Source organism: Labeo rohita, chromosome 19 (genome assembly GCF_022985175.1).
Source record: "Labeo rohita strain BAU-BD-2019 chromosome 19, IGBB_LRoh.1.0, whole genome shotgun sequence".
NCBI lineage: Eukaryota > Metazoa > Chordata > Actinopteri > Cypriniformes > Cyprinidae > Labeo > Labeo rohita.
Window position 1 is genome coordinate 4,346,336 of NC_066887.1, and position 26,548 is coordinate 4,372,883.

Genomic DNA, 26,548 nt, shown 5'->3' on the forward strand with positions numbered 1-26,548 from the left:
CCGGGTGTCAACCAATCGCACTAAAAAGTAGATTTTGACGTATGCTTCTGAGTGTTTGCGGAACTGGTGTATTACTAAGCTAAAAATCACATCACTGAAAAAGTCATGCAAAAGTAATTGCATGCTTTCATTATATACTAGTGTTTAGTTTGCGAACCACTGTTAAAATAAGAAGACGAAACGCAAACAGGGTGTAAACAGAGGCGTGCACTGCCTTAAATGTCACACGCCCCAAAGCAGCGGCGTTGTAGCGTTGCCGGCGGCAGGGAGCGTGGTTTTGACGCTGTAGTGAAAATACACCGTAAGGCCAATCAGCAATGTTCAAAAATCGGCTCAACAGCGCTCAAATGTGAGCGGGAAATGTACGTTTTTAAAATGTCAGTACTGAAAGTCCCGAACCCGGTACCTTTTGACAACTCTAATGTAGGATGATTTTAAAGTTGGAGAAGAAGATGAGATGGGAGTTTTCAGACATACCCTAACTGTATTAATCAGATTACACAGAGTACACATGTGCATGGCAGAGCTAGACAAGATGAGCATTTGAGATTAAAAAGTATACTTTTTTTTTTTTTTTGGATAATGACCAATCGTTTTACTAGATAAGACCCTTATTTCTCGGCTGGGATCGTTTAGAGACATTTGAAGCTACATTTACACTGCATTTTGGACATTCAAACTCGTAGGCACCATAGAAGTCCACTATATGGACAAAATTCCTGAAATGTTTTCCTCCGAAAACATAATTTCTTTCGACTAAAGAAAGAAAGGCATGAACGTCTTGGATGAGTAAGAACATTATCTGTAAATTTTTGTTCTGGAAGTGAACTACTCCTTTAATGACAGAATTTAAACGTAAAAGTTACAATGTATTTTAAGGTAATGTATTTAGCTAGATGCTAAAAGGGCTCTTTTATGATGCAATTTTATAATATGCTACACTTAGTATTAGAATAAATATTAGGACACAGTCAGTGTTTCCAGGTCCTCTCGGCTGGGGAACTGAGCAGAGTGGCAACAGGACGTGTACGAATTTAATAATTCTGGTTTAAGAGCCATTCAACTGGAAGGCATTGGAGACACGGCTGAGGACAGACTACACTTCAATGGCCGCAAGAGAAAGCAGGATTTAATCTCCATGAATAAATATGTTGGCAAGCAATGGCTAGATATGCATCAACACTCTCTCAACATCTAATATTTTATTCTGATCTTTCTCTCGTGCTGCATTTTGGATGTGTGATTGACATCGGGCCATTTTTGTTTTGTTTACCGGCTCCCGATTTAAATTCTGTGATAAACAGATCATGGGGTATTACTATAGCCGCTGCAAACTGTGCAGTTCTGTTCAGTAAAAAGTCCTGAATTATTTTTCCCAAAAATATTAAGGTTAAGGACGAAAGACCTTGGCATTGCTTCCAGTGTTGTGCATCCTCACAGGCTTGATTCAGGCCTTGAATGAAGACTTCGAAATCAAGCGCTGTCCCTAACGCTCCCTCTTCCTGCCCGATGAATTATTCCTGCAGGAAACTAATCCATCAATAAGCCTTCAAAGCAAAAAGATGCGTTGAACCAGGACTCTGATCAATATTTATGGAGCATACATGAATAAAACTAAGCTTCTTCAAAGGCAGCTAAGAGAAACCTGCAGAAAGACAGAAAGGTCTCTTTTCTCTTCCTCGCCGTAGATGCTAAAACCCGCTGAATTTGGAGTAGTCTTAGCCTGAGCTAGAACAGAGAGAGACTCCCTGGGTGGACTGGGAAGGGTGCCTGAAATGGCTAAAAATAAAGATCGAGAAGGAAGAAGACGGAAAACAGCGGCCTGTTAGTCCCTAATCAGTCTCCCAACCTTAGGAACAAGTACATAGATGGCTTGTTGCTAACAGGCCTGTTCCCTAACGCTCCAGCACAACAGGAGCGAAGATTTATGTACGACATGTATTATGATGTAGTGATTGTTGATGGAAAGCATGCGAATGAGTCACAACAAGCCCTGTTTTCTGGCTCTGCTCGATACATTACACCCCATGAAATCAAAAGCGAAGCTTCGTAGGTTTTAGTGCAAGTCTGTTAGCTCTGAAGACATCTATTACATACTGTATGCTAATGCACTCCAAAACATATGTAGGCATTAAGCATATGTACATACTTAAAATTTACAGCCTTTCTCTTCTAGGAAAAGGAAACAAATCATCATCCTCTTCTTTTCAGTGACATAAACAATTTTTTTTTCTCCAATGAAATGCTCTCTGGAGTGCAAAAGCCCTCTTAATACTTCCTCCCTGTGACTAGAAATAGCAAATAATGGGCTGTTCAATGCGAAACACTAGCTTGCTATTTACTGAATAATATGCAGCATTCACTGCAAAGTGAATAGTATTTTTTTTTAAATAGCATGTGAAACAGTAGGCATTAATTTAAAAGAGAAGTCCACTTCCAAAACAAAGATTCACATATAATGTACTCACCCCCTTGTCATCCAAAATGTTCATGTCTGTCTTTCTTCAGTCGTAAAGAAATTATGTTTTTTGAGGAAAAAAAAATCCAACATTTTTCTCCATATAATGGACCGATATGGTGCCCCGATTTTGAACTTCCAAAATGTAGTACAAATGTGGCTTCAAATGATCCCAAATGCAGTTGTAAACGATTCCAGCCGAGGAGGAAGGGTCTTATCTAGCGAAATGATTGGTTATCTTAATAAAATAATACATTTTATATACTTTTTAATGCCAAATGCTCATCTTTCATCTTTAAAATGTCTCACTCTGCCTGGACTGTTTAAGTTCCAGTTCATGTCAGTTAGTGTATGTCGAAAAACTCCCATCTCATGTTCTCCCTCAACTTCAAAATCGTCCTATATCTCTGTTTTACCTTTTTTGTTAAGGGTGTTTGATCATCTTTGCATGTTCACTTTGCAAAGACTGGGTCGGTACTTCTGCAGCGATGTAGGATGATTTTGAAATGATTTTTGAAGTTGAGGGAGAAAATACGGTTGGAGTTTTTCGACATACCCTAACTGTCTTGAACCAGAATACACAGAGTTCGTGGAGAGTAAGGCAAGACGAGCGTTTGAGATTAAAAAGTATTTAAATTGTATTTTTTTAATGAGAATAACTGATCGTTTTGCTAGATAAGACCCTTCTTCCTCGGCTGGGATTGTTTACAACCGCATTTGGGATTGTTTGAAGCCACATTTAAACTGCATTTTGGAAGTTCAAAATCGGGGCACCATATCAGTCCACTATATGGAGAAAAATCCTGAAATGTTTTCCTCAAAAAACATAATTTCTTTACAACTGAAGAAAGAAAGACATGAACATCTTAGATGACAAGGGGGTGAGTACATTATATGTGAATCTTTGCTTTGGAAGTGATTTAAGATGTTTCAAAATAGTAAGCCACATGTAGTTATCTTGAAAATAAAAAGCTTATTTTGCAGTTTTAAAATAAATGAAGGGTTTGGTTCAAAAACACTTTGTCATGCTGGTTGAAAGTCTCTTCACAACCATGATAGCAATCACTAAGTGGTCTAAATGTATTTACATGTATTTATATGGTCTGTGGAAGGTGTAGGACCGTAAAATGTTCGTCCAATCATATTCCTCAGTCTGAGGCATGGCTTTGGAGAGTGATTTGCAGGGATGGTGGGACATACTAGCCTTTTCAAAATCACAGAGCCTACCTTTAAGTTTGTGTACAAATTTTGTAACTTCTGGCAGTCTAAAAACTAACAAGTCAATTTACAGCTGTTATTACTTACTCATATCACACTAAAAACAGAAAACCAAGCCAAACGCGTTGCATTTGCCAAGCAGTGGTGGAAAAAAGAAAAAGAATAAGATTAAAAAAACAATAAAACCTTTAAGATGTTCCATCACATTTTCCTGTTTCAATATCAAAGATAACAACAGTAAAAAGAAAATTGCATTTCATAGCATCTTCAATGTGCAATTAAAAACAAAACACTGTTACAAGTAAACCAACAGCCGTATTATATCTGTATCAGTACATACACTATGCATGAATGAACTCCATAAATATACTAAAGGAGTGAGTCATGCAATCAACATATTTGTGGTAGGATTCAAAAGATTACTGTAATGCTTGCTCCAAGTTGGACTGCATTTTTTATCAGTGTTCACTGGCTGTTTGAAAGCAACAATATAAGGTCACTGGCAAAACACTGTGATGTAAAAACAAAATCATGCAAAAACTGCAGCACCCAGCGTAAACAGCTGGGCCAACTTCAGACAGGTCAACAAAAAACAAACCTTCAGGGAGGACAGCTTTATTTTCATATCCTCTCAGCACTTGCGTTCTAATAAGAGTCGTATCTGTGCAGAAGACTGTCTCTGGGGAAGCGTTAGCTGCAGGGTCTGATCCAGGCTTTGCTCGAGCACAGGCTCAGAGGAAATCTGTGGAAATTTTTTGGAATTTATTTGCCAATTTTGAGTGTCACACTAGAACTTGAGCACTCAAAAATTTGTTGCACACTGCAATGAACAGGAATGATGCTCCTTTATATATACAGTTGAGGTCAAAAGTTTACATACACCTTGCAGAATCTGCTAAATGTTAATTGTTTTACCAAAAATAAGAGGGATCATACAAAATGCATGTTATTTTTTATTTAGTACTGACCTGAATAAGATATTTAACATAAAAGATGTAAAATAAAAGAAAATAATAGTTGAATTTATAAAAATGGCTCAAAAGTTTACATACACTTGATTCTTAATACTGTGTTGTTACCTGAATGATCCACAGCTGTGTTTTTTGTTTAGTGATAGTTGTTAATGAGTCCCTTGTTTGTCCTGAACAGTTAAACTGCCCGCTGTTCTTCAGAAAAATCCTTAAGGTCCCACAAATTCTTTCAGCATTTTTGTGTGTTTGAACCCTTTCCAACAATGACTGTATGATTTTGAGATCCATCTTTTCACACTGAGGACAACTGAGGGACTCATATGCAACTTTTACAGAAGGTTCAAACACTCACTGATGTTTCGGAAGGAAACACGTTGCATTAAGAGCCTGGTGAAAACTTTTGAATTTGAAGATCAAGGTAAATTTAACTTATTTTTATTTCTTCTAGGAATCTTCTGTAGCTCCTGAAGGGCAGTACTAAATGTAAAAAAGATATATATATATATATATATAGGCAAAATAAGAAAAATGTACACATGTTCAAAAGTTATTACCCCCCGGTTCTTAATGCATTGCATTTCTTTCTGAAGTGTTTGAACCTTCTGTAATAGTTGCATATGAGTCCCTCAGTTGTCCTCAGTGCGAAAAGATGGATCTCAAAATCATGCAGTCATTGTTGGAAAGGGTTCAAATACACTAAAATGCTGAAAAACCAAGGAATTTGTGGGACCTGATGGATTTTTCTAAAGAACAGTGGCAGTTTAACTGTTCAGGACAGTTGTAAACACTAAATGACTAAAAAACACAGCTGTGGATCATTCAGGTAACAACACAGTATTAAGAATCAAGTGTATGTAAACTTATAAACGGGCATATTTTTATCAATTCAACTACTATTTTTTCTTGTGGACTACATGTAAACGTCTTTTATGTTAAATATCTTATTCAGGTCAGTACTAAACAAAAAATAACATGCATTTTGTATGATCCCTCTTATTTGGTAAAATAATTACAATTTTGCAGATTCTGCAAGGTGTATGTAAACTTTTGACCTCAACTGTACATAACTCATCATAAGAATACAAACTGTTCACAATATACAGTCTACTCTACTTTTCTGCAACAATGCCATCCTGCAGATTTATCAAATATGATACTCCACAAAAAACACATGCATATACCTAAAGGTTCAATAATCTGTTCCATTTCAAAAAACATATTTTTCATATATTTTATTATTATGGCTTTACAGGGTTAAAACATTTTAAACTGATTTTAAGTGAAAGCTGAGAACATTATCCAATTAGCCAAAATATCCAATAAGACATAAGGGGCCGGGCATTCGCAGAATTTTATAAATGGCAGGCGTTCCAGTTCTGTGGAAGTCTGTGGTGCTTTCTGCAGGTACTGACAGCATGACCAGAGTTATACTCCACATGACTAAACAAGACCAAGAGTTTCCATGATGTACTTCTCGCTGAGTGTTTAACAGAGGTGGAATCAAATGGACATTGAGCGAGGAGGGGTGGGGGGACAGCGAGAAGTATCACTTAATTTGGCAGGGAAGGGAAATCACAAGCTCTGTTCCAAAACCTAGTCAGCTGTCTTGCTGTCGACTGCCTACGTAAGAGGCATCTGAAATGGAGCGTCCCCTTTTGAAACGGCCTTTGTATCAGCAGTGTGCAATCATGTTTAATAGTAGAACTTGTGGTGAAAAACTACATTACCCATGATGCTGTACCGAAAATTCCACCAATCAGAGAGCAGGGGCAAGTAAAGCACACCAAATTCATGGGCGCTCCCATAAAGCACTGCAAATGAGTAATTTTTCCTACATGATACTTATATATTTGTATGCATATAGTTTGCAGTAAACTCAAAATATACAGGCCTAGTTTCTGTATAATCAATTGCAAATGAATAATTCAATTATCTATTTTGCAGTGCTTCATGGGATTGTAGGTCTTTCCCTCGTTAAAGCTGTGTCTTCATCTTTTTGTCCATTTTCACTTATTTTATTGCTTCAAATATAAGTTTGTAATGTTGTGATTCATCTCATAGCCAGTTGGTTTGACTTCTAACCTTTTAACAAAGACTTTTTCAAAAATCCCTATGGGAAAAATAAATGGAAAAATTACTTCCGGAACCAACGGTGCTGAAAAAGTGGGTGGGCACTAATGCACTCTATGGTGCTAGTCTGTGTGCGTCACTAGGAACAAATGAGGGAATCTGGGGCCCGGGGCTCCGCATAATGCCACTTTATGTTACTTCAGCCATTCAAAATGACCCCAGGAAAGAGACAGAGGAAGTTTTTCTAAGAATTACTGTCGAGCCACATTTAAGGTACCAGTAGGGGCTGAATTATGCATCTGTGCGAGACTGACAGAAAGAGATTGCAGCCATGGTCTCTGATTCACCTCTCTCTCTCAGACATGATGAGTTATGAGTCTTCAAACTGGCCCCTGAGGTTGTTATGTACGCCTATAAGGGAACAACAGTGTAAGAGCTCCATTACATGCCAAAAAGACACAGCCCTGCAAAAACCAAAAACATTCTGAAAGCAAAGCTTCAGGTTTTATCTTCTTTTGTGTATGTGTGTCAGTATTTTTTGTCACATAACACTGCATTTAAGTGAACAAATACTAGCCATATTGCCCCTCTCACAATAAAACTGTAAAATAAAATAATGCAGAGACAGCATTCTGGTATTTCTATTGCATACTAAAAACAGACATTGTTTGCTGTCACAAACAGCTTATATTTTAAGTGCATACTGTGTTTACCTTCTGTACATAAACTTTTAAACAGACAAGGATACCAAAGTTCTTACGTTGCAGCAAATAAAAATGAAATGTTCTTGAGCCCAAAAAGTTTTCATAAGCGCACAGCTGCGTTATTTAACGCTTCTTTAATGCAAGAACGCCGCAGTCCTGTGTGGTGGAAAACCGAACATTTACGCAGCATTGATTAATTAGCAACGGTCCCTTTAAGAGCGTGAACGCGCATAGTGTCTTTTCCATTGCGACTGTCTGCAACAACTTCAATTGCTTTTTCCTTGCAGAAATGCAGCACATTTACTGTCTCGAACCACTCCCGGCCATCATAAAATAACTTCATATGATAGATAGAAATGGCTTACGCTTGTAATGTGTCGTCGTGATGGGGACAGAGCCGCAGAGGGAAGTGTCTCTCCTCCAGACGAGGCTGTCAAGAGCGTCTAGACTGACTGTCTCACTCTCATGGCCAAAACTCAGCAGAGCACAAACTCCCGTTGTGTTCCAGTCAGTCCAGCCCTCTGTTTCGCTCTGTGAGTAATTTACAACACACTGGAGCGACATCTGCAGGACAGGAGTACCAACGAGCGCGCACATATACGTCACCAGCAATATAGATAGATAGATAGATAGATAGATAGATAGATAGATAGATAGATAGATAGATAAACATAAAGATAGATGGATAGATAGATAGACATAAAGATAGATAGATAGATAGATAGATAGATAGATAGATAGATAGATAGATAGATAGATAGATAAACATAAAGATAGATAGATAGATAGATAGATAGATAAACATAAAGATAGATAGATAGATAGATAAACATAAAGAGATGGATAGATAGATAGATAGATAGATAAACATAAAGATAGATAGATAGATAGATAGATAAACATAAAGATAGATGGATAGATAGATAGATAGATAGATAGATAAACATAAAGATAGATAGATAGATAGATAGATAGATAGATAGATAGATAGATAGATAGATAAACATAAAGATAGATAGATAGATAGATAGATAGATAGATAGATAGATAAACATAAAGATAGATAGATAGATAGATAGATAGATAGATATATAGATAGACAAACATAAAGATAGATAGATATATAGATAGATAGATAGATAGATAGATAGATAGATAAACATAAAGATAGATAGATAGATAGATAGATAGATAGATAGATAGATAGATAGATAGATAGATAGATAAACATAAAGATAGATAGATAGATAGATAAACATAAAGATAGATAGATAGATAGATAAACCAAAGATAGATTGATTAGATAGATAGATGGATAGATAGATAGATAGATAGATAGATAGATAACAAACATATGAATAGATAGATAGATAGAAGATAGATAGATAAAGATAGATAGATAGATAGATAGATAGATAGATAGATAGATAGATAAAGATAAACAAAAGATGGATAGATAGACAGACAAATAGACAAGATAGATAGATAGATAGATGAAAGATGATTAGAGATAGATGGATGGATGGAGATGGAGATAGAAAGATAGATAGATAAATAGATAGATAATAGATAGATAGATAGATAGATAGATAGATAGATAAACATAAAGATAGAAAGATAGATAGATAGATAGACAAATAGAATAGAATAAAGATAGATAGATAGATAGACCAAGATAGATAGATAGATGGATAGATAGATAGATGGATGGATAAAGATAGATGGATAGATAGATAGATAGATAGATAAATATAAACATAGATAGATAGATAGACAAAGATAGATAGATGATAGACAAACATAAAGATGTCCCAGATAGATAGATAGATAGATATATAGATAGACAAACATAAAGATAGATAGATATATAGATAGATAGATAGATAGATAGATAGATAGATAGATAGATAGATAGATAGATAGATAGATAGATAGAAGATAGATGGATGGATGGATAGATAAATAAACAATGAAAAGATGGATGGATGGACAGACAAATAAACAATGAATGGATGGATGGACCAAATGAAAGATTGATTAGATGGATGGATGGATGGATGGATGGATGGATGGATGGATGGTTGGAACAAACAAATAAATGAATAGATAGATAGATAGATAAACATAAAGATAGATAGATAGATAGATAGATAGATAGATAGATAGATAGATAGACAAGCAAAAAGATGGATGGATGGACAGACAAATAAACAATGAATGGATAGATGGACCAAATGAAAGATTGATTAGATGGATGGATGGATGGATGGATGGATGGATGGATGGATGGTTGGAACAAACAAATAAATGAATAGATAGATAGATAAACATAAAGATAGATAGATAGATAGATAGATAGATAGATAGATAGATAGACAAGCAGAAAGATGGATGGATGGATGGACAAATGAACAATGGATGGATGGATGGACCAAATGAACGATTGATTAGATAGATGGATGGATGGATGGATGGATGGATGGATGGATGGATAGATAGATGGTTGGATGGATAGATAATTGGAACAAACAAATAAATAAATCAGATAGATAGATGATAGACAAACATAAAGATAGATAGACAAACATAAAGATAGATAGATAAACATAAAGATAGATATTGATAGATAGATAGATAGATAGATAGATAGATAGATAGATAGATAGATAGATAGACAGATGAACAATGGATGGATGGAACAAACAAACAATTGATTGGGTGGATAGATGAATAGATGGATGGATGGATAGACGGACGGATGGCAACAGAACAAACAAACAAACGATGGATGGATGTATGGATGGAATGAACAAACAAATGAACAATGGATGGATGGATGGACCAAACAAACAATTGATTAGATGGATGGATGGATGGATGGATGGATGGATGGATGGAACATATAAATGAAAAATGGATGATTGATTAGATGGATGGATGGAGGGATGGATGGATAGACAGACGGATGGAACGAACAAACGAAATACAAACAAACGATGGATAGATGGATGGATGGTTGGAACAAACAAATGAACAATGGATGGATGGAACGAACGACAATGACAGACTGACAGAACTAACAAACAAACGATGGGTGGATGGATATAACGAACAAAGAAATGAATGATGGATGGATGGAACAAACAAAGAATAGACAGATTCTATTGAACAAAATTGATTGGATGATAGATAGACAGATAGATAGATAGATAGAAACAACAAATAAATATATAGTAAAACATTTATATTTCATTGAAACATTTAAATGTGCATGTGTTTCAATGTGTGTGTCACACCACAGGCAATAATGAGGTTCAAAAGAAGGTATATTTATGGTACGTATTTATATATCTGTACAGTGATGTGTGTGTGTGAAGACTGAAGGCCAGACATCAGCGCCTGGAGTGAGTTTAACCACAGTCCTGTGTGTGTGTGTGTGTGTGGAGGGATGAGACATCAGTAGGAAGAGGCAGGGCCACTGGAGAAGGAGGTGCTAATGTGAAAGGAGGGCTTGTGTCATTTCACCCTCTTAAAAGACTCATTTACCAAAAAGAGCCTGAACCCTCTGGCAGTGATTTAACAAGTGTGTTTGCCATTACTGTGTGGTTCTGTAAAGAGAGTCTATGCCAGCCCAATGCAGACATGGCCACAGGGTTGGCAGGTGTGTAATTAGGCCACGATACTGTATGTTCTCTTGATTAACACACTCTCAGCAGCCTCAGGGACAAAGCCCTGACCACTTACATCTGCCACAGACACAGAAGAGAAAAAAAACAACCCACAACTTCCATGACTCAAAGTGTTTCATCTGATCTGATTTATTATGCATTTATTTATTTTTTGCCCTGGTTTGGCTAAAGAAAAAGAAAATCAAATGCACGATACATATTTTTAAATAATTTTAACCTATCAAAATGCGAGGTACAAAATTATTATTTTTTTTTAATGAAACAAACATTGTGTAAAAAGTTTCAGTTTCAGATTGCCTCAACCTGTCAAGCACAGACCCAGTCATATTTTACATCAAAATAAATAAAAAGAAAACAAATATGAAATTGTGTTTTTCTTTATAAAAATGCAGTCTGATTTAAGATTTTGAAAATACTACTTTTTAAAGTATTTATACTACCCTTAATTTATAAATAATACACTAAAAACATTTCATAATATTTTGTACTGCTAAAAATATTACACAAAAAATACAAAATAGTTGTCTTCACTTTCTTTATATATATATTTTAGGGTAAACTATGATCTGGACAAAAACTATTTTGATAATGGTAATAAAGAAAATTAAATAACCAAAAAAGCTAACACATTTGATGACACAAACTGTACACACCAAATGTGAAGAAGCATAAAAACGCAGATTAGGCTGAGATTCTCAGTCATGTTCGGTGGGTTGATTGGTGGAGTTGGCCGTGTGTCGATGACGTAGCTGAGGCGCGTGGGACGGATCAGGCTCATACATTTGCTCGATGAGAGAGGGGGGAGGAAGGAGGTGGGCCAGGCGTGAACCCGCTCTGGGGGAGTCCAAATGAGGGAAGAAGTACCTGTAAGAACAGAGTGGGGGCGAAACCAAACAAAAAACACAAACGAGACACAACACCAACACACAGAGAGATGATGGAAAAATGGACAATGAGGAAAAACTATGAAACAAATAAAGGTTGAAAACATGGTAACATTACATGAATGCTTCAGTTTCAATGCAATGAAAGTTAATCAACAGTAAATATGTGGAATGATGTCAATTACCACAAAATATAATTTCACCTCGTACTTCAGTTTGTAAAAAAATACTATCATATTTATAGTCATGCTTTTACAATAAAAGCTAAGACAAATAAAGGGAAAAAAACAGAACCTGAAACATTTTCTTTCTTTTAAGAAAAAGAAAACTGAAAGAAACTTTAAACTTAAAGACACTGTTAAAAATTTTCATCAACAACCTTGAGGAATCACACTGAAATTTGTATGACTGATTGATTGGCTGATTTATTTATTCATTTAGTAATTTTCTAGAATATTTATATTTCATTAACCAAACTTTCGGGAACTTAGGGAAGACATATTCACTATTAACTAGGGCTGTCAGTCAATTAAAAATCTGAATCTAATTAATTTCATGATTAATCACACATCAGATTTGGCTGAGACATTTTTCCCAAAAGATAATTTAAAGTCCTTGTTGTGTAAAGCATCAAGCAGACGTTACAAAAAGTATCTTAATAATAATTATTTGTTTAATAAAATGTGTTATATTTGATTCAAAATAGAATTTATTACACACAAACATTTAGGCTGCAATGGCCTAACGCAAACTATGGAAAAGAAGATAATTTGAGAAACATCTTAGTATTTTTTGTTCATACAGTGTTGGTTGTATAATGTCGGTTGTTGCTTGAAAGGGTTTGAATGGTGACAGAATTGATTTTTTTTTTTTTTTTTTTTTTTGTGAACTATCCCTTTAATTTCCCTTTTATTCTTCATCTCTTTTTTTTAAATGAAATTATACTCTAAATAAGAAACTAAATCTGCCAGCAGGTCGGAGACGCGCAATAATTCTGCTATGGCTTCAAAGGTAGTATGTTCTTTGCAAAATTGAGCAAAATCACATAATATTGTGTTTAAAAAATAACACAATTTCAACTTCTGAACTGTTGTATAAAATCACATTTGTGTTCGTGATAGATCGGGACAAAATCAGCACTCATGTCATTTTGCTCTTGCTGTCCGTATGATATCCTGTGATATGTGATGAGACAAAACACATACAGGGGCATTTTTTGTACCAATATCCTGAATTTTTTGCCCTGCATCGTATTTGTCAACAGTCAGCTACATGAAATATAAGATGACGTACAGGTCTGGGGGCGGGGCCAGCGCGTTAACTGCGTTAAAATATTTTAATCGCGTTATTTTTTTAACTAATTAATTAAGTTAAACTGACAGCCCTACTATTAACTAAGAGTTTTCCCTCAGTAAATTACTAATTTGCTGCTTATTGATAGTAAGATAGTTGTTGTAATAGGACAGGCTAAAGTGATCTAAAATACAGTTAGACAGAATAAGGCAGAAATATGCTTTATAAGTACTAATAAACAGCCAATATGCTAGTAACATACATGCTAATAAGCAACTAGTTAATAGTGAATAGCGTTCCTTAATCTAAAGTGTTACCCATTATTTGTAGTTAGCCTGCAAGTTAATTTTTGTTATTTTTACTACTAAACATTAAAATTAAAACAAAATTGATTGAATTAAAAACAAATTTGAAACATTTTATCTTACACTAAGTTGTCTGTCAGTACAGGCACTAGCTAGTTTGACAGAAAAAAGAAGTTGGTTTTTAGCAGTGTTGGTGGTAACGCATTACAAGTAACGCGAGTTACGTAATATTATTACTTTTTCCAAGTAACTAGTAAAGTAACACATTACTTTTTAATTGACAAGAAAATATCTGAGTTACTTTTTTCAAATAAGTAACGCCAGTTACTTTCCCCCCATTTATTGATTAAAAGCTCTCCTGTTCCCATGTTAAGAGAATTCGGGAGTAAGATGTTAGTTCTAGACTAAAAGTGAACATGCATTAATTCATCTCACTCACAAAAAACAGATTCAGTATTTCTCAAAATGAATAAAAACAGTGAAATTAAACTCAGAATATGACGCAAACCAAAATAATTAAATATGTTAAATATGTACAAATATGTAAATCTTTACAAATATCCTTTATGCATTTAATCCCATTTTATTAACCAATGTAATTGCTGCCGACCTTTTTAATAAGCAAAAATTACTCAAGATATTCTAATATTTGTTTTCTTTTTTTTTTATTGCTGAAGAGTTGACTTTTTTTCTTTTTTTCTTCAGCGGTCTACTGTACAGACGTGAATTTACTTTTCTTAAAGTCTGAGGCTTTTGGTGTGAAAAGGCTTTTATATTTGCCAAAAATAGAGCTTTTTATATTAAAAACAAACAAGCAAGCCCTACCCAGATTTAAAAAGTAACGCAAAAGTAAAGTAACATTACTTTCCAAAAAAAGTAACTAACATAATTGTTTATATTTTTTAGGGCGTAACTCAATATTGTAATGCATTACTTTTAAAAGTAACTTTCCCCAACACTGGTTTTTAGTTTTTTTTTTGTTTGTTTGTTTTTTACTTTTATTACACAGAAAATAATGAAAAACACTTGTTTGATAACTTTTAATATAAAAAAACTGTATTGAATGGTTAAGCCTACTGCCACTATTTGTCTAAAAATTATTACACAATTAGTCTGTCCTTTAACATTTACAGCGGTCGTGATCTGAGTGGGACTGAATCAGGATTTTGTTAATGGTAACATTTCAAAACCCCTTTATTATTTTATTTATTGATTTATTTTTTAATGTCTTCTTAGACCAACTTGTTTATCTTGCAAGGTCTCCTTGAATGAGGACAAACAAATCAGACAAACCTCAAAGAGGCTTTTATTACATAAATCAGAACTGAAAAACAAACTTTATTTTACAAAAAAAACTTTATTTCACAAAAGCTGCATTCACTTTTAAATGTTCTCCTTTTGAATCCCCATTTCAAGTGACAACAGTACAAAGAATATGTCGCGTTCCTGTCATAAAGGAGAACGAGCGCCTCAAGATCTCCAATATGTATGGCGTAATAAAGTAATGATCAAGTTCCAGCCTTTGATTTATGGTCTATTATTCATGCACCAGACTCCTGAATTTTCACAAACTTTTGGTGATCGTTTATTAACAGAGATAGATATTGTTCAGCATGTCAGATGCTTCTTCATTGACTACTAGAATTTAGCACAGCAAAAAGCTGCTTTTTTTAACAATCTGTGCCTACATCATAAGAGTTACTAAAATCTATAATTCAGTTAGTTGAATTAAATGCAATGTGTTAGCAATTCCAAGGGCATATTTGAAGACAGAACAATTTGTGCAGAACTGGGTTGAATGATAGAGTGTCTCCCTCTACTGTTCACACCACACATTACATGCCAGCAGCTTCAAACCACCCGCACAAATGTGTGTAGTGTTCTCTGGAAACCTGAGTTAACGGAACAGTTCACCCTGAAACCAAAGATGGCAAATTTACCTACCTTCAAGCTGTTTGAAAAGCAAATAGGTTTTTATAAAACGAGGGCGTTAAAATGCTTCTCAGAAGAAAAGTAAACGTGTAAACTATGTTTTGATTATGGGTGAACTGCTTCTTTAAATGCAACTACAACAGGTTTCTGACGAGTTCAATACAAACGTTGACAAATGAACACAATTATGTCTGAAACGCATGAAAAATGACCTAAACGTATTAAATAAATAAGTAATACTGCATCACATCACAACAATGAATAAGTGTCAGTATGGATGAGAATCGAGTTTAGTGTAAATTGTTCAATAATACAAAAAATGCTCATTGTAAGGCAAGTATCACTGAACACAACACACACACAAGCACAGTTCCTTAACTGCCACACAACCGATCGTGCTGTAACCACACACGTCCGTTGGATTAGTAGCTAGACGAGTGTACAGGTGTCACACCGTGCAGGGGAGGGTCAATGAGGTCTTGGTCCAATCCTGTGCATGTGCATGCAGCAAACAGTCAATCAGCACTTTATGCCATTAGCCTGGCATCAGCTGAGCTTTTTTTCTGTTAAAAATAAGACACACAATTATGTACAGACCACAAACTTTTACAAAAAAAAATTAATTAAAGCTGTTAGTTGCAAAAAAAGACTGTCAGTCAAAATTCATTTCTTACATAAAGCAGTAGTTTTTGCATTTTCATTCAAAAACCTAAAGATTATGCCAGACCTATTCATTTGTGATGAATTCTTATCAAAATTCTATCCAATATCATTTGCTTATTTAATATATAACCATTTAGTCTTTTGACTTTAGATTAGGAGAAACATTGACTTTTTAACTAATAGCTCCCCTCAATAAACTCCTAATCTGCTTGTTATTAACAGTAAGGCAACTGTTGTAGTAGTTATGTTTAGGTATTGGATAGGGTTAAGTGATCTAGAATATGTGCGATATTGACAAAAAATAATCTCTCAATATTTTCTGGGATTTTAATCAATAACGATGATTACACTAGGGCTGTGTATTGCCAAGAATCTGGCGCTACGATACGTATCACGATACAAGGGTTGCGGTATGATATGTTGTGATACATAGCCACACTGTAAACAAAGCGATATACTGGGATATTTCTTATTTTATGAATAGGACATAATTTTAGGAAAGCTGTTATGAAAAACACACCACCATATGCAAACCATTGAATGTTACTGAATCACTTTTTGTGCAGTATGAGTAAAAGGGGAAAATAAAGTGCTTGCAAGATTCTTTAGTTATTAAATGTATAAAATGTACGCTTTTATAAACAGACCATATATATTTTTAGTCCCTGCTTTACAATTTAAGTTTACAATTGTAACCATGTCAGATCATTTTGATCTGAACTTAAGAACTACTTCTTAATAAGAATCTGCTTAATACCAATAAAAAAAAAGAAGGGATTGCAAGATTCCTAAAGAAAACAAAAGAATTGTGAAACAATAAAATAAATACAGATATTACACATTCTGAAAACCTTTTTGTTCTGAGAATTTCGCAAGTTTTTCAGTTTGTAATTATGCTCCCGTGCAATCGCAGAGATCGCGACGCAAGCACCGTCTCAACTGCACAAAACAGCCCCACCTCGAGAGAACGCGGCTGCACAGGCAGGTGGTGGCCGCGCGGCTGTTCCGCTGCTTGCTGCGTCCTGGAGTGAATGTTACCTCAAAAGCCGAAATGACGCCACACTTTACACCGAAACGGGAGCAGGAACTACAGGGTGGGCCATTTATATGGATACATCACACATCAAACTTATTGGGAATTTCACAAGAAAAACAATGGTGTGCTTGGTTTTAACATAACTTTATTCTTTCATGAGTTATTTACAAGTTTCTGACCACTTATAATGTGCCACAAACAGGACGTTAATATCACCAACCATTCCCATTTTATTAAGGTGTATCCATATAAATGGCCCACCCTGTATTCTTTCCTCCTCCATTAACGCTAACATTAGCAGCGTGCCCTTATGCTAGTATTTCCTGTCACTCTTTTAAGTTCAGGGGCCAGTTGCATAAACTTAGCCTCTATGTTAAGACAGTGTCTTAAGAGCTAGTTTGACCAGCTAGCAGTTAGCCAAAGGGTAATCAGTCTTATTTTTTTGGATTCAACTTAGACTAATCTACATTTTTATGTAACTGAATTTAAATAATGACGACCAGCTTTAAAGAAAAAAAATAGCTGGCTTACTTTTAAGACTAGTCTTAACCTTTTATGCAACTGGCCCCAGAGATAAGAACACTGCAATGTAGCGGTCTGGATATAAGCTTAAAACTATCATGAATCTTGTATGATTTTTTTTTTTTTAAATATCGATATTCCATTTTTGAGAATTGATACAGTATCGCCAAACAAAATATCGCGATACATACGTGTACCGATATTTTCTTACACCCCTAGATTAGACAATATTTTGCTGTGTGTTATTGTGCCGATATCTTAAGAAGCACCATGCTGACTCCTAAAGTTTTTGATATTCTTCATATTCTGTGTGTCAGTTCACAAGTGATAGAAATTATTCTTTTCCAATAAGTTTAAATTGATTTTTACGTTTTATAGACATTTTTACCTTTATAAAGCCATTTTTGTCTAAAAGTCTGCATCATATTTGAAGTCAAATTCTTACATTTAATCAGTCAATTACTGATGTTTGAAATTATTTAAAAAATAAAAAGCTACTTTGAATGCAAAATTAAAAATGCTGCTCAGAGATGCCAAACAGTGCTGTGGTTGTGATTGTAAAAAATTTTGATGGCGAAATTGAGCAAAAACAGGATATATGCTGTCTAAAACATAAGTCTTAATATTAAACTCTTGTTTATTGAACTGCTGAATAAAATCAATATAACATTTGTAGTCATGCTGATTTTTGAAGGAAAAAAAAAAACAAAAAAAAAAACTGCACTCTGATTTAAATATATACATTTTCTGCCCCCATATCTTTTTGTGAATTTTGTGATCATTCTAAATGCATTTTAATAGACTGAATCATACAGTGAAAGAAGGCACTTTAAATGCATACTTACTAGACTTTATCACATAATATATCGTTATGCGTGCACTTTGTAGGTGTGTTTTGTTTGCTTTTTGCAACATACTCGATAACATCTAATCGCACATTGTTAAAACAACAATTACGATATTACCACAGGCGATATATATCGCACACCCCTCATATGGTCATGCATTAAATTAGCCCAATTCAGACAGTAACTGTTTCTCATAGGGATTTTCAACATTTTCAGGGGTTAGTCAGTGATTTTATTGCCGTCTGAATCCAGAATACCGGTGTTTTTCTCCCACCACGCACAAAAATCCTCAGGCAAATTACTCACTGTTTTTTGACAAAAACCAAGATTGTGTGGTAATTTAATTACAAACTGAATCCAGTTTACAAGAAGAAATTGATTCAAAATTCACTGTTTAAGTCTACCGAAGAATGCGTATGATGTGCATTATTTTGAGAGATAAAATGCAAGACAGAAAACCATTTCAACTATATAACACTTTTTTTAACTGGAGATTTAACAAATCAAATAATAAATAGAATAGTATAAATATGAATATGCTCTTATTCCAAGCAAATTACATTTTATTTACAGCAGACAAGCACGTGAACAGTTTTATAGGATCACAGAAAACAGGCTTTTCCACTGTAAATAAATGCAAATCCAGTTTTATCACTGAGATGCCATGGGAATTCATTTTACAGTTGTCCACATGAGAAACAATTACCATCTGAATAGGGCTTGTGTGTAATGTGTTGAAATCTTTTTTCCATTTTTAATTCTGAAGGTGCTGTAAAACTGAATTTATTACATATTCAATTGTAATTGTACAATACCAACCTATTTTATACATGCAACTTAGTTAATTGTAAATAAAAACATTATTTAACATATTTCAATAAATCTATCATCGCGATGCATCTATTTTTACAAATGCACCCAAAAACAGAAACTCAAACAGGGCTCAAATAAAATCTTGAGCTTCTCACTTACAATTGACTTTGAGAGTGCCATTTGAGTGTTTCAACTCATAAATACAATCTTTACATAATGACTTGAACACACCATGACATACCTGCCAGCAGACGCGGCCCCAACAACCATCTGAGCGGATCCAGGGACGCCCACTGTGCTCAGAGCCGCAGCGTGTCCAGAGGAGCCGTTCACTGGGCTGCCGTCTCCTCTCAGGATCCCTGTGCACTTCCAGTTGTCCATGTAATTAGCTGCAGAAGACACGAAAAAGCATTCACAGCACAAATTACTAATCTGATTTATTTCATGAAACATATCAGGAGATATTATTAGTTCACATTATTTTCCTGTCTGTGCATTTTTAGTCATCAGCAAAATAAAACAGTTTTAAATGTAAAAGTTCATATGTTTGCTAACATTTTAGAATAGGGAACACATATGTGACCCTGGACCACAAAACCGTTGTAAGTAGCATGGATTTATTAGCCAACAATGCACTGTACTGGTCAAAATTATCAATTTTTCTTTTATGCCAAAAATCACTAGGATATTAAGTAAAGGTCATGTTTCATATGCGACTGAAAACTACTGCGTGCGACTATGAAAAATTGTTTAGGAGCACCCGAGCAGTGGATCTGTGTTTGCGCTGAGGGGAGCTTCAAAGGTTTCTACATGTTCTTGCAACGCTGAGTAATGCATCGCAGACATATCTCACCAATCCTTTCATAAACAAAGTGTAGAGAGAGTTAGAATGTGAAGAGAACAGGCCATGATAAAGAGCTATCATCGCGAATTGTTGTTCACCCAACAGGAGGCAGATTGAGCTGACAGCTGACCTTTCCAGAGCCGCACACAGCCGTCGTCTCCAGAGGAGGCCAGCAGAGTGCTGGTGATGTTCCAGCTCACGCGCCACACCTGAGAGTTATGACTGTCAAACTGAGCCATCACCTGCACCTCAAACTTAGTGGGACCAGAGCTGTTGGCGCTGTCTCTCCTGTCAGAAACACACAACACAAATCAACTACACCGACAACATTCGTTCTGTCCAAGGAAAACATGTTTACATGTCAAACTCAGCACCATGATGTGAGGTTACTAGGTTGTTGTAAACAGATTTGACCGCTTACCTCACTTAGTACTGAGTGTGGTATCCTACTAACCTCAATGGTATGAGTTTGAAAATGCGAACGTCTTTGGTCGCTATCGCCAGCACATGGAAGGATCTCCCCAGATTAGGAGCAAAGGCAATGTCATGAACCGGGTCTGTCACAGTCATCAACGTCTCTGCTTTGGCATACTTCCTGCACGTCAACACAAGCCCTTTAGAAACATGCTTAGAACCGATAACAAGCAAAATAGAAACTGATGCATGGAGCGAAGCTCATACCTTGTGTTTTCATTATACTCGTAGATCTGCACTTTTCCACTGTATGTGACGTTGCTGTCGTCACTGCCCACGGCTATCATTGGAGGATGAGCTCGAGAACTAAACGGCAGCACAAATAGTTGTGACAATCAAGAATACATCTTTTATATACATATGTGATTGTGTTGACAGCTTTCAGACCTGGAGGGGTTCCAGGAGATGCAGGAGCAGGAGAGCTTGCAGGAGATCTCGTGCTGCAGTGACCACTGGCTGAGGTTCATCACATCAGGGGCCTCGTAGATGCGCACCACGCCGTCTGCAGAGCAGGTGGTCAGCATCAGGCCCATATGCTTCGGTGCAAACTTCACATCGGTCACTGACGTCCGACTGTCCACCAGTGTGGTCCTCTTGATCTGAATTAAGAATTCCCTTGTTTTATTAATTTGTTTCTTTGTTTTAGTTAATTGTGGCCACGAATTACAATTCATTGCCTTGTTTTTGTTAAATGGCAGCTATGAATTAAGAATTCATTCCTTATTTTATATAAGAAATTTTGCATTCCTCAATTTAATTAATTCGTTCCTTCATTTTAGTTCATGGCCACACACAATTTGTTTTATTTTCACTAAATTTGTTCCCACAACTTATTTTGTTCTCTCATTGCCACAGTTTACTAAAACAACAGGGGTGTAAGAAAATATCGTATCATATTTTGTTTGGCGATAATGTATCGATTCTCAAAAATGAAATATCAATATTTAAACAAAACAAAAAAAAAAATCATACAAGATTCATGACATTTGCCTCGTTTTGAGCATATATTCTGACCGCTAGACTGCAGTCTTCTTATCTCTGAACTTAAACAGTGACAGGAAATACTAGCATGGAGGATGAAAGAATAGTTTCTGCTCCCGCTTCGGTATAAAGTGTGGCGTCATTTTGGCTTTTGAGGTAACATTCACTCTTGGACACAGCAAGCAGCGGAACCGCAACCAGCCGCTTTCTCTTGTGGTGGGGCTGTTTTGTGCAGTTGAGGCGGTGCTCACATCGCGGTCGATTCCACGCGGAGCATAATTACAAACGGAAAAACTTGCGGAATTCTCAGAATGTCCAATATCTTTATTTATTTTATTGTTTTGTAATTCATTTGTTTTCTTCAGGAATCCAGTAAGCACTTTATTTTTTATTGATATTATGCAGATGCAATTCTTAAGTTTAGATCAAAATGATCTGACATGGTTACAATTGTAAACTTAAATTGTAAATCAGGGTCTAAAAACATATATGGTCTGTTTATAAAAGCTTACATTTAATAACTAAAGAAAATTGCAAGCACTTTATTTTCCTGCAATCGTTCTGCTGAAGTGCAAGTGAAGATATTAAAAAATATTTTTAAAAAAAGATATTGTATTACAATAGATCTGTCTTATAATAATAATAATAATAATAATAATAACAACAATAACAACACTACTACTACTCCTACTAAGACTTTTATTATATAATCCCACTCAGAGCTATCAGGCAACAGAGTTTCAGTTGATAAAAAATTAGTATGATTAAAGTAAAAAATAAATTAACTTAGACATTGTTCAAATTTTATTGTCTTTATGTTGTAGCTATTTTTCCCTGTGGTATCAAAAATGGTAATACACACTGAAGAAATTAACAGTTTCACATACCCAGTGACTCTGTCCACGCTGTTTGTCATTGGATTCTCCAACGATCTCCTCCCATACAGCTGCAGTGCGGTCAAAGGAACAAGACGCCAACACCTGACCAAACTCAGGATGTGCCCATGTCACCCTCCACACGGACCCACTATGTGTCTACAACAGACAGACACAACTCAAAAAACAACCCTAAAATACAGCCATCAGTCACACATGGCCATTTTTATTACTCCATTAAGGGAGAAGTCCACTTCTAAAACAAATAATGTACTCACCCCCTTGTCATCCAAGATGTTCATGTCTTTGTCTTCAGTCATAAAGAAATTAGGTTTTTGAAGAAAGCATTTCAGGATTTTTCTTCATATAACAGATTTCAGTTGTGCCCCCCGATTTGAACTTCCAAAATGTAGTTTAAATGCAGCTTCAAAGGGCTCTAAACGATCCCAGCTGAGGAAGGGTCTTATCTAGCAAAATGATCTGTCTTTTTTTTTTTCGAAAAATAAAAATTTGCATACTTTTTATACACAAAAGCTCACGTAGCACAGGCTCTCGGATGTGCGTCCACGGGTAGTTCTTGAACGATTCGCTCATTTTTGCTAAAATTAACGAAATGACTCGAAAAAGATTCTTTTTGCTGAACGAGACTCAAATTTCCGAGTCGGTAAAATGATCCAAACTTCCCATCACTACTACGATTCACGTATAAGTTCATCGTCGGTGTACTCCGGCTCAAAAAAGTAAAGTATGGCGAAAAACTCTTAAATAATCTTATTTTCTTTCTTGCACTTTCTTAGTCTCTGCACGTTCGCTTTGTAAACACTGGGTCTGTAGTTCCGCCTACGTTCGGCGTGACCTTTCGACATGATTCAATACATCGTGAACATGCATTCCAGAGCCTGTGCTACACAAGCTTTTGTGCTTAAAAAGTACACACATTTTTATTTTCCGAAAAAAATGACTGAACGTTTCACTAGATAAGACCCTTCTTCCTCGGCTGGTTTAGAGCCTTTTAAAGCTCATTTAAACTACATTTTGGAAAGCACAATTGAAGTCCATTATATGAAGAAAAACACTGATATGCTTTCCTCAAAAACCATAATTTCTTCACAACTAAAGAGACAGAAAGACATGAACATTGTGGATGACAAGGGGGTGAGTACATTATTTGTGAACTGTTCTGGAAGTGAACTTCTCCTTTAAGGTGCACTTGATTAAACTAACTGATTTCAACATTTAGTTTAATGTTTATTTAATATGGTCATATGCACACAAACTTTACAATGACAAAAAATGACCTAAATGTACATGCACCTATTGCGCCCCACATTTTGAATTCTAAAGCTATGCAGTTTAGTGTTAAATGGAGATTTACACCAAAAAGACATCGCAGAAATAACTCATACCTTCCAGCTAGCAGTACAGTGCCATTCTCCATCGTCGCCTTTGTCCCAGACCTAGTTTTAAAATGAAAAAAGACAGAATATTTGTCATTAAAGACACCAAGCATTATATATTAAAGGTTCAAAAGACTATAAATGACTGAATTATGCAACACGGGGCTTAAAGTCTGACTGAACTGTAAACTGCAGCTTTACAGCTTTAGGATGAGATCAGCTTCAGAAAACGTCTTTCTACTTATAAAAGGGTCTCTGCCAACTCTGCCTACTGAACTGTCCTCATAAACCGGTATTTGGGTGTCACAGGATATCGAAAGCTGTCTCTGTATGTTTATGAAAAAACTTTTAATATACACTGTGCAGCGAAATTGAACTCTCAGACAGTGTTTTCTTGCCTTGACGCTCTGATCACTGGAGCAGGTCGCCATCCTCCGACCATGAAAGTCATAAGACACATCGTGAATCAGATCTTTATGATCCGCTGCGATGCTCTTCGCCACGAACATCTTCCAGGAAAAAGATACTTCTTGATGCCGCCAAGAAAACGACCTCACACAATTAAGTGAAACGACAGAAAGATCTATAATCAAACTTAAACAGAAATGTTAAACACTACCACTGCCATGTTTCTGCCATGACATCGTTGCTCGTTGCTTTATTGCAGATGAAAGCGTTTGAGAGCTGATTACTGCCCCCTACTGCACGAGCGGAGTTACTGCTGCCACTGTTAACCACATGAACTGAAGTGCGAATAAACATCAAATACACGATTAAATAAATTCGATCTTACTAGTTTCAACAAAACAAGCATCTAATGTTTTGATATAGAGCTTGTGTAATAAAAAAGTCAAGGTCTTGAATCTTAAATCTAAATGTACATAGGTTAATTTATATAAATGTATACAGTACTTTTAAGATTTTGCCTACATTAAAACGTTTTATATTTATACTTTTCATACTAAGGAGTCAAAAATAACAGTTGCACATGCACTAGAGCCCCGTAATAAATAAATAAATAAATAAATATACTATGCTCTATTCATTTGAAATATCCATAAAAATTGAGGTACATTATTTATCAAACAAGTCCATCAGCAGTGTTGGGGAAAGTTACTTTTAAAAGTAATGCATTACAATTTTGCGTTACTCCCTGGAAAAGTAACTAATTACGTTACTTAGTTACTTTTTTTGGAAAGTAATGTGTTACGTTACTTTTGCATTACTTTTTAAATCTGGGCAGGGTTTGCTTCTTTGTTTTTAATATAAAACAATTCTAATGTAAAAGCCCTTTTACACCAAAAGTGAAATGCATTCACCTCAGGCTGAAAGAAAAGTACATTTATGCAGGAGATCACTCTTCAGCTATAAAAAAGAAATAAAGCACAAATGTTAGTTTATCTAAAGTAATTTTTTCTTCTTAGTATGGTTGAATTGCATCATCGAAGGTCAGCAGCAAAGACACTGGTTAATAAAATGGGATTAAATACATAAAGGATATTTGTTTTATTTAACATATTTAATTTTTGCAGGGTTGCGTCATATTCTGAGTTTGCATTTCACTGCTTTTATTCATTTTGAGGAATACTGAATCTGTTTTTTGTGAGTGAGATGAATTAATGCATGTTCACATTTAGTCTAGAATACAGTCACATCATGTTTACTCCCAATTTCCCAACAGGAGACTTGTCAATCAATAAATGTGGAAAAAATAACTGGCGTTACTTATTTGAAAAACTAACTCAGATATTTTCTTAGAAATTCTAAAGTAATGCGTTACTTTACTAGTTACTTGAAAAAAGTGTATTATTAAGTAACTTCCGTTACTTGTAATGCGTTACCCCCAACACTGTCCATCAGTCACATTTGTACACATACAATTAAAACATTCATCTGCCTTGAAAATGATTAGTCTATGTAAGTAGTCTAAATTAAATTTTTAGCTTTTAGTATCCATTTAAAATGAGACAAATCTGCTATTATTTTAATCTCCAATCTGTTATTTATCAGTTTAGATAATTAATGCATGCAAACAGAAGATACTAACCAGATTTCCAGTCGTGCACGTGTTACAATCTGCCCCACTATATTAAACTATGCTATTCTATGACATCAGCGATGTAATTTTCACTACTTTTACGGATTTTAATAAAAAACCACAAGAAACAGGTGAATAAAGACTGACAATCGATGTTTAATGTTCACAAATTATTATTTCAAGAAATGTAAAGCATTTTGGCTCGTTTATGTGTCTCGTGTTTCTATGTTTGGAGGGAGGAGAGTGTTTTTTTGAATGTCTAAATGTGCTTCATCTATTTGCGCGCATTGTTTTGAACTATACTGTGTTTTGAAATCAGGGCCGCCCCACGCATGGTTGCGATGTGTTGATTATTTATTTAATTATTTATTTATTATTATAAGCTAAGCATTTTATTTTATTGACAAACTATTTTAGTTTGTCATGTATATATTTTTTCATTCGATCAGATAGCATTTTAAGCTGTCATATGGTCATGTTACAACGTGCCCCTGACATGTTACAATGTACCCCACCTACGGGGCATGTTGTCA

At 35.3% G+C, this 26,548-nt stretch overlaps 2 protein-coding genes across 3 annotated transcripts in view; both read right to left on the bottom strand.

Moving 5' to 3' along the window:
* Nucleotides 1-7,933, bottom strand: part of ldlrad4a (low density lipoprotein receptor class A domain containing 4a) — a 107,855-nt gene extending 99,922 nt beyond the window's left edge. The window contains 1 exon segment of the mRNA XM_051137680.1: nt 7,787-7,933. The gene's annotated coding sequence lies outside the window, so the exon portion shown is untranslated.
* A 3,731-nt stretch (nt 7,934-11,664) lies between these two features.
* On the bottom strand, nt 11,665-24,660 carry seh1l (SEH1-like (S. cerevisiae)). 2 transcript variants are annotated; one of them, XM_051137677.1, is made up of 9 exons: nt 24,376-24,660; nt 23,987-24,037; nt 22,593-22,739; nt 21,112-21,323; nt 20,932-21,030; nt 20,705-20,845; nt 20,381-20,538; nt 19,648-19,795; nt 11,665-11,974 (listed from the first exon to the last, which is right to left on the bottom strand). In XM_051137677.1, the coding sequence occupies exons 1-9, from the start codon at nt 24,484-24,486 to the stop codon at nt 11,806-11,808; spliced, it is 1,236 nt and encodes a 411-aa protein (XP_050993634.1). In that variant the 5' UTR covers nt 24,487-24,660; the 3' UTR covers nt 11,665-11,805. The 2 variants fall into 2 exon arrangements, with proteins under 2 accessions (XP_050993634.1, XP_050993633.1); XM_051137676.1 differs by lacking the exon at nt 11,665-11,974 and adding an exon at nt 14,876-16,087 and having other exon boundaries at nt 24,376-24,659.
* Nucleotides 24,661-26,548: the final 1,888 nt, after the last annotated feature.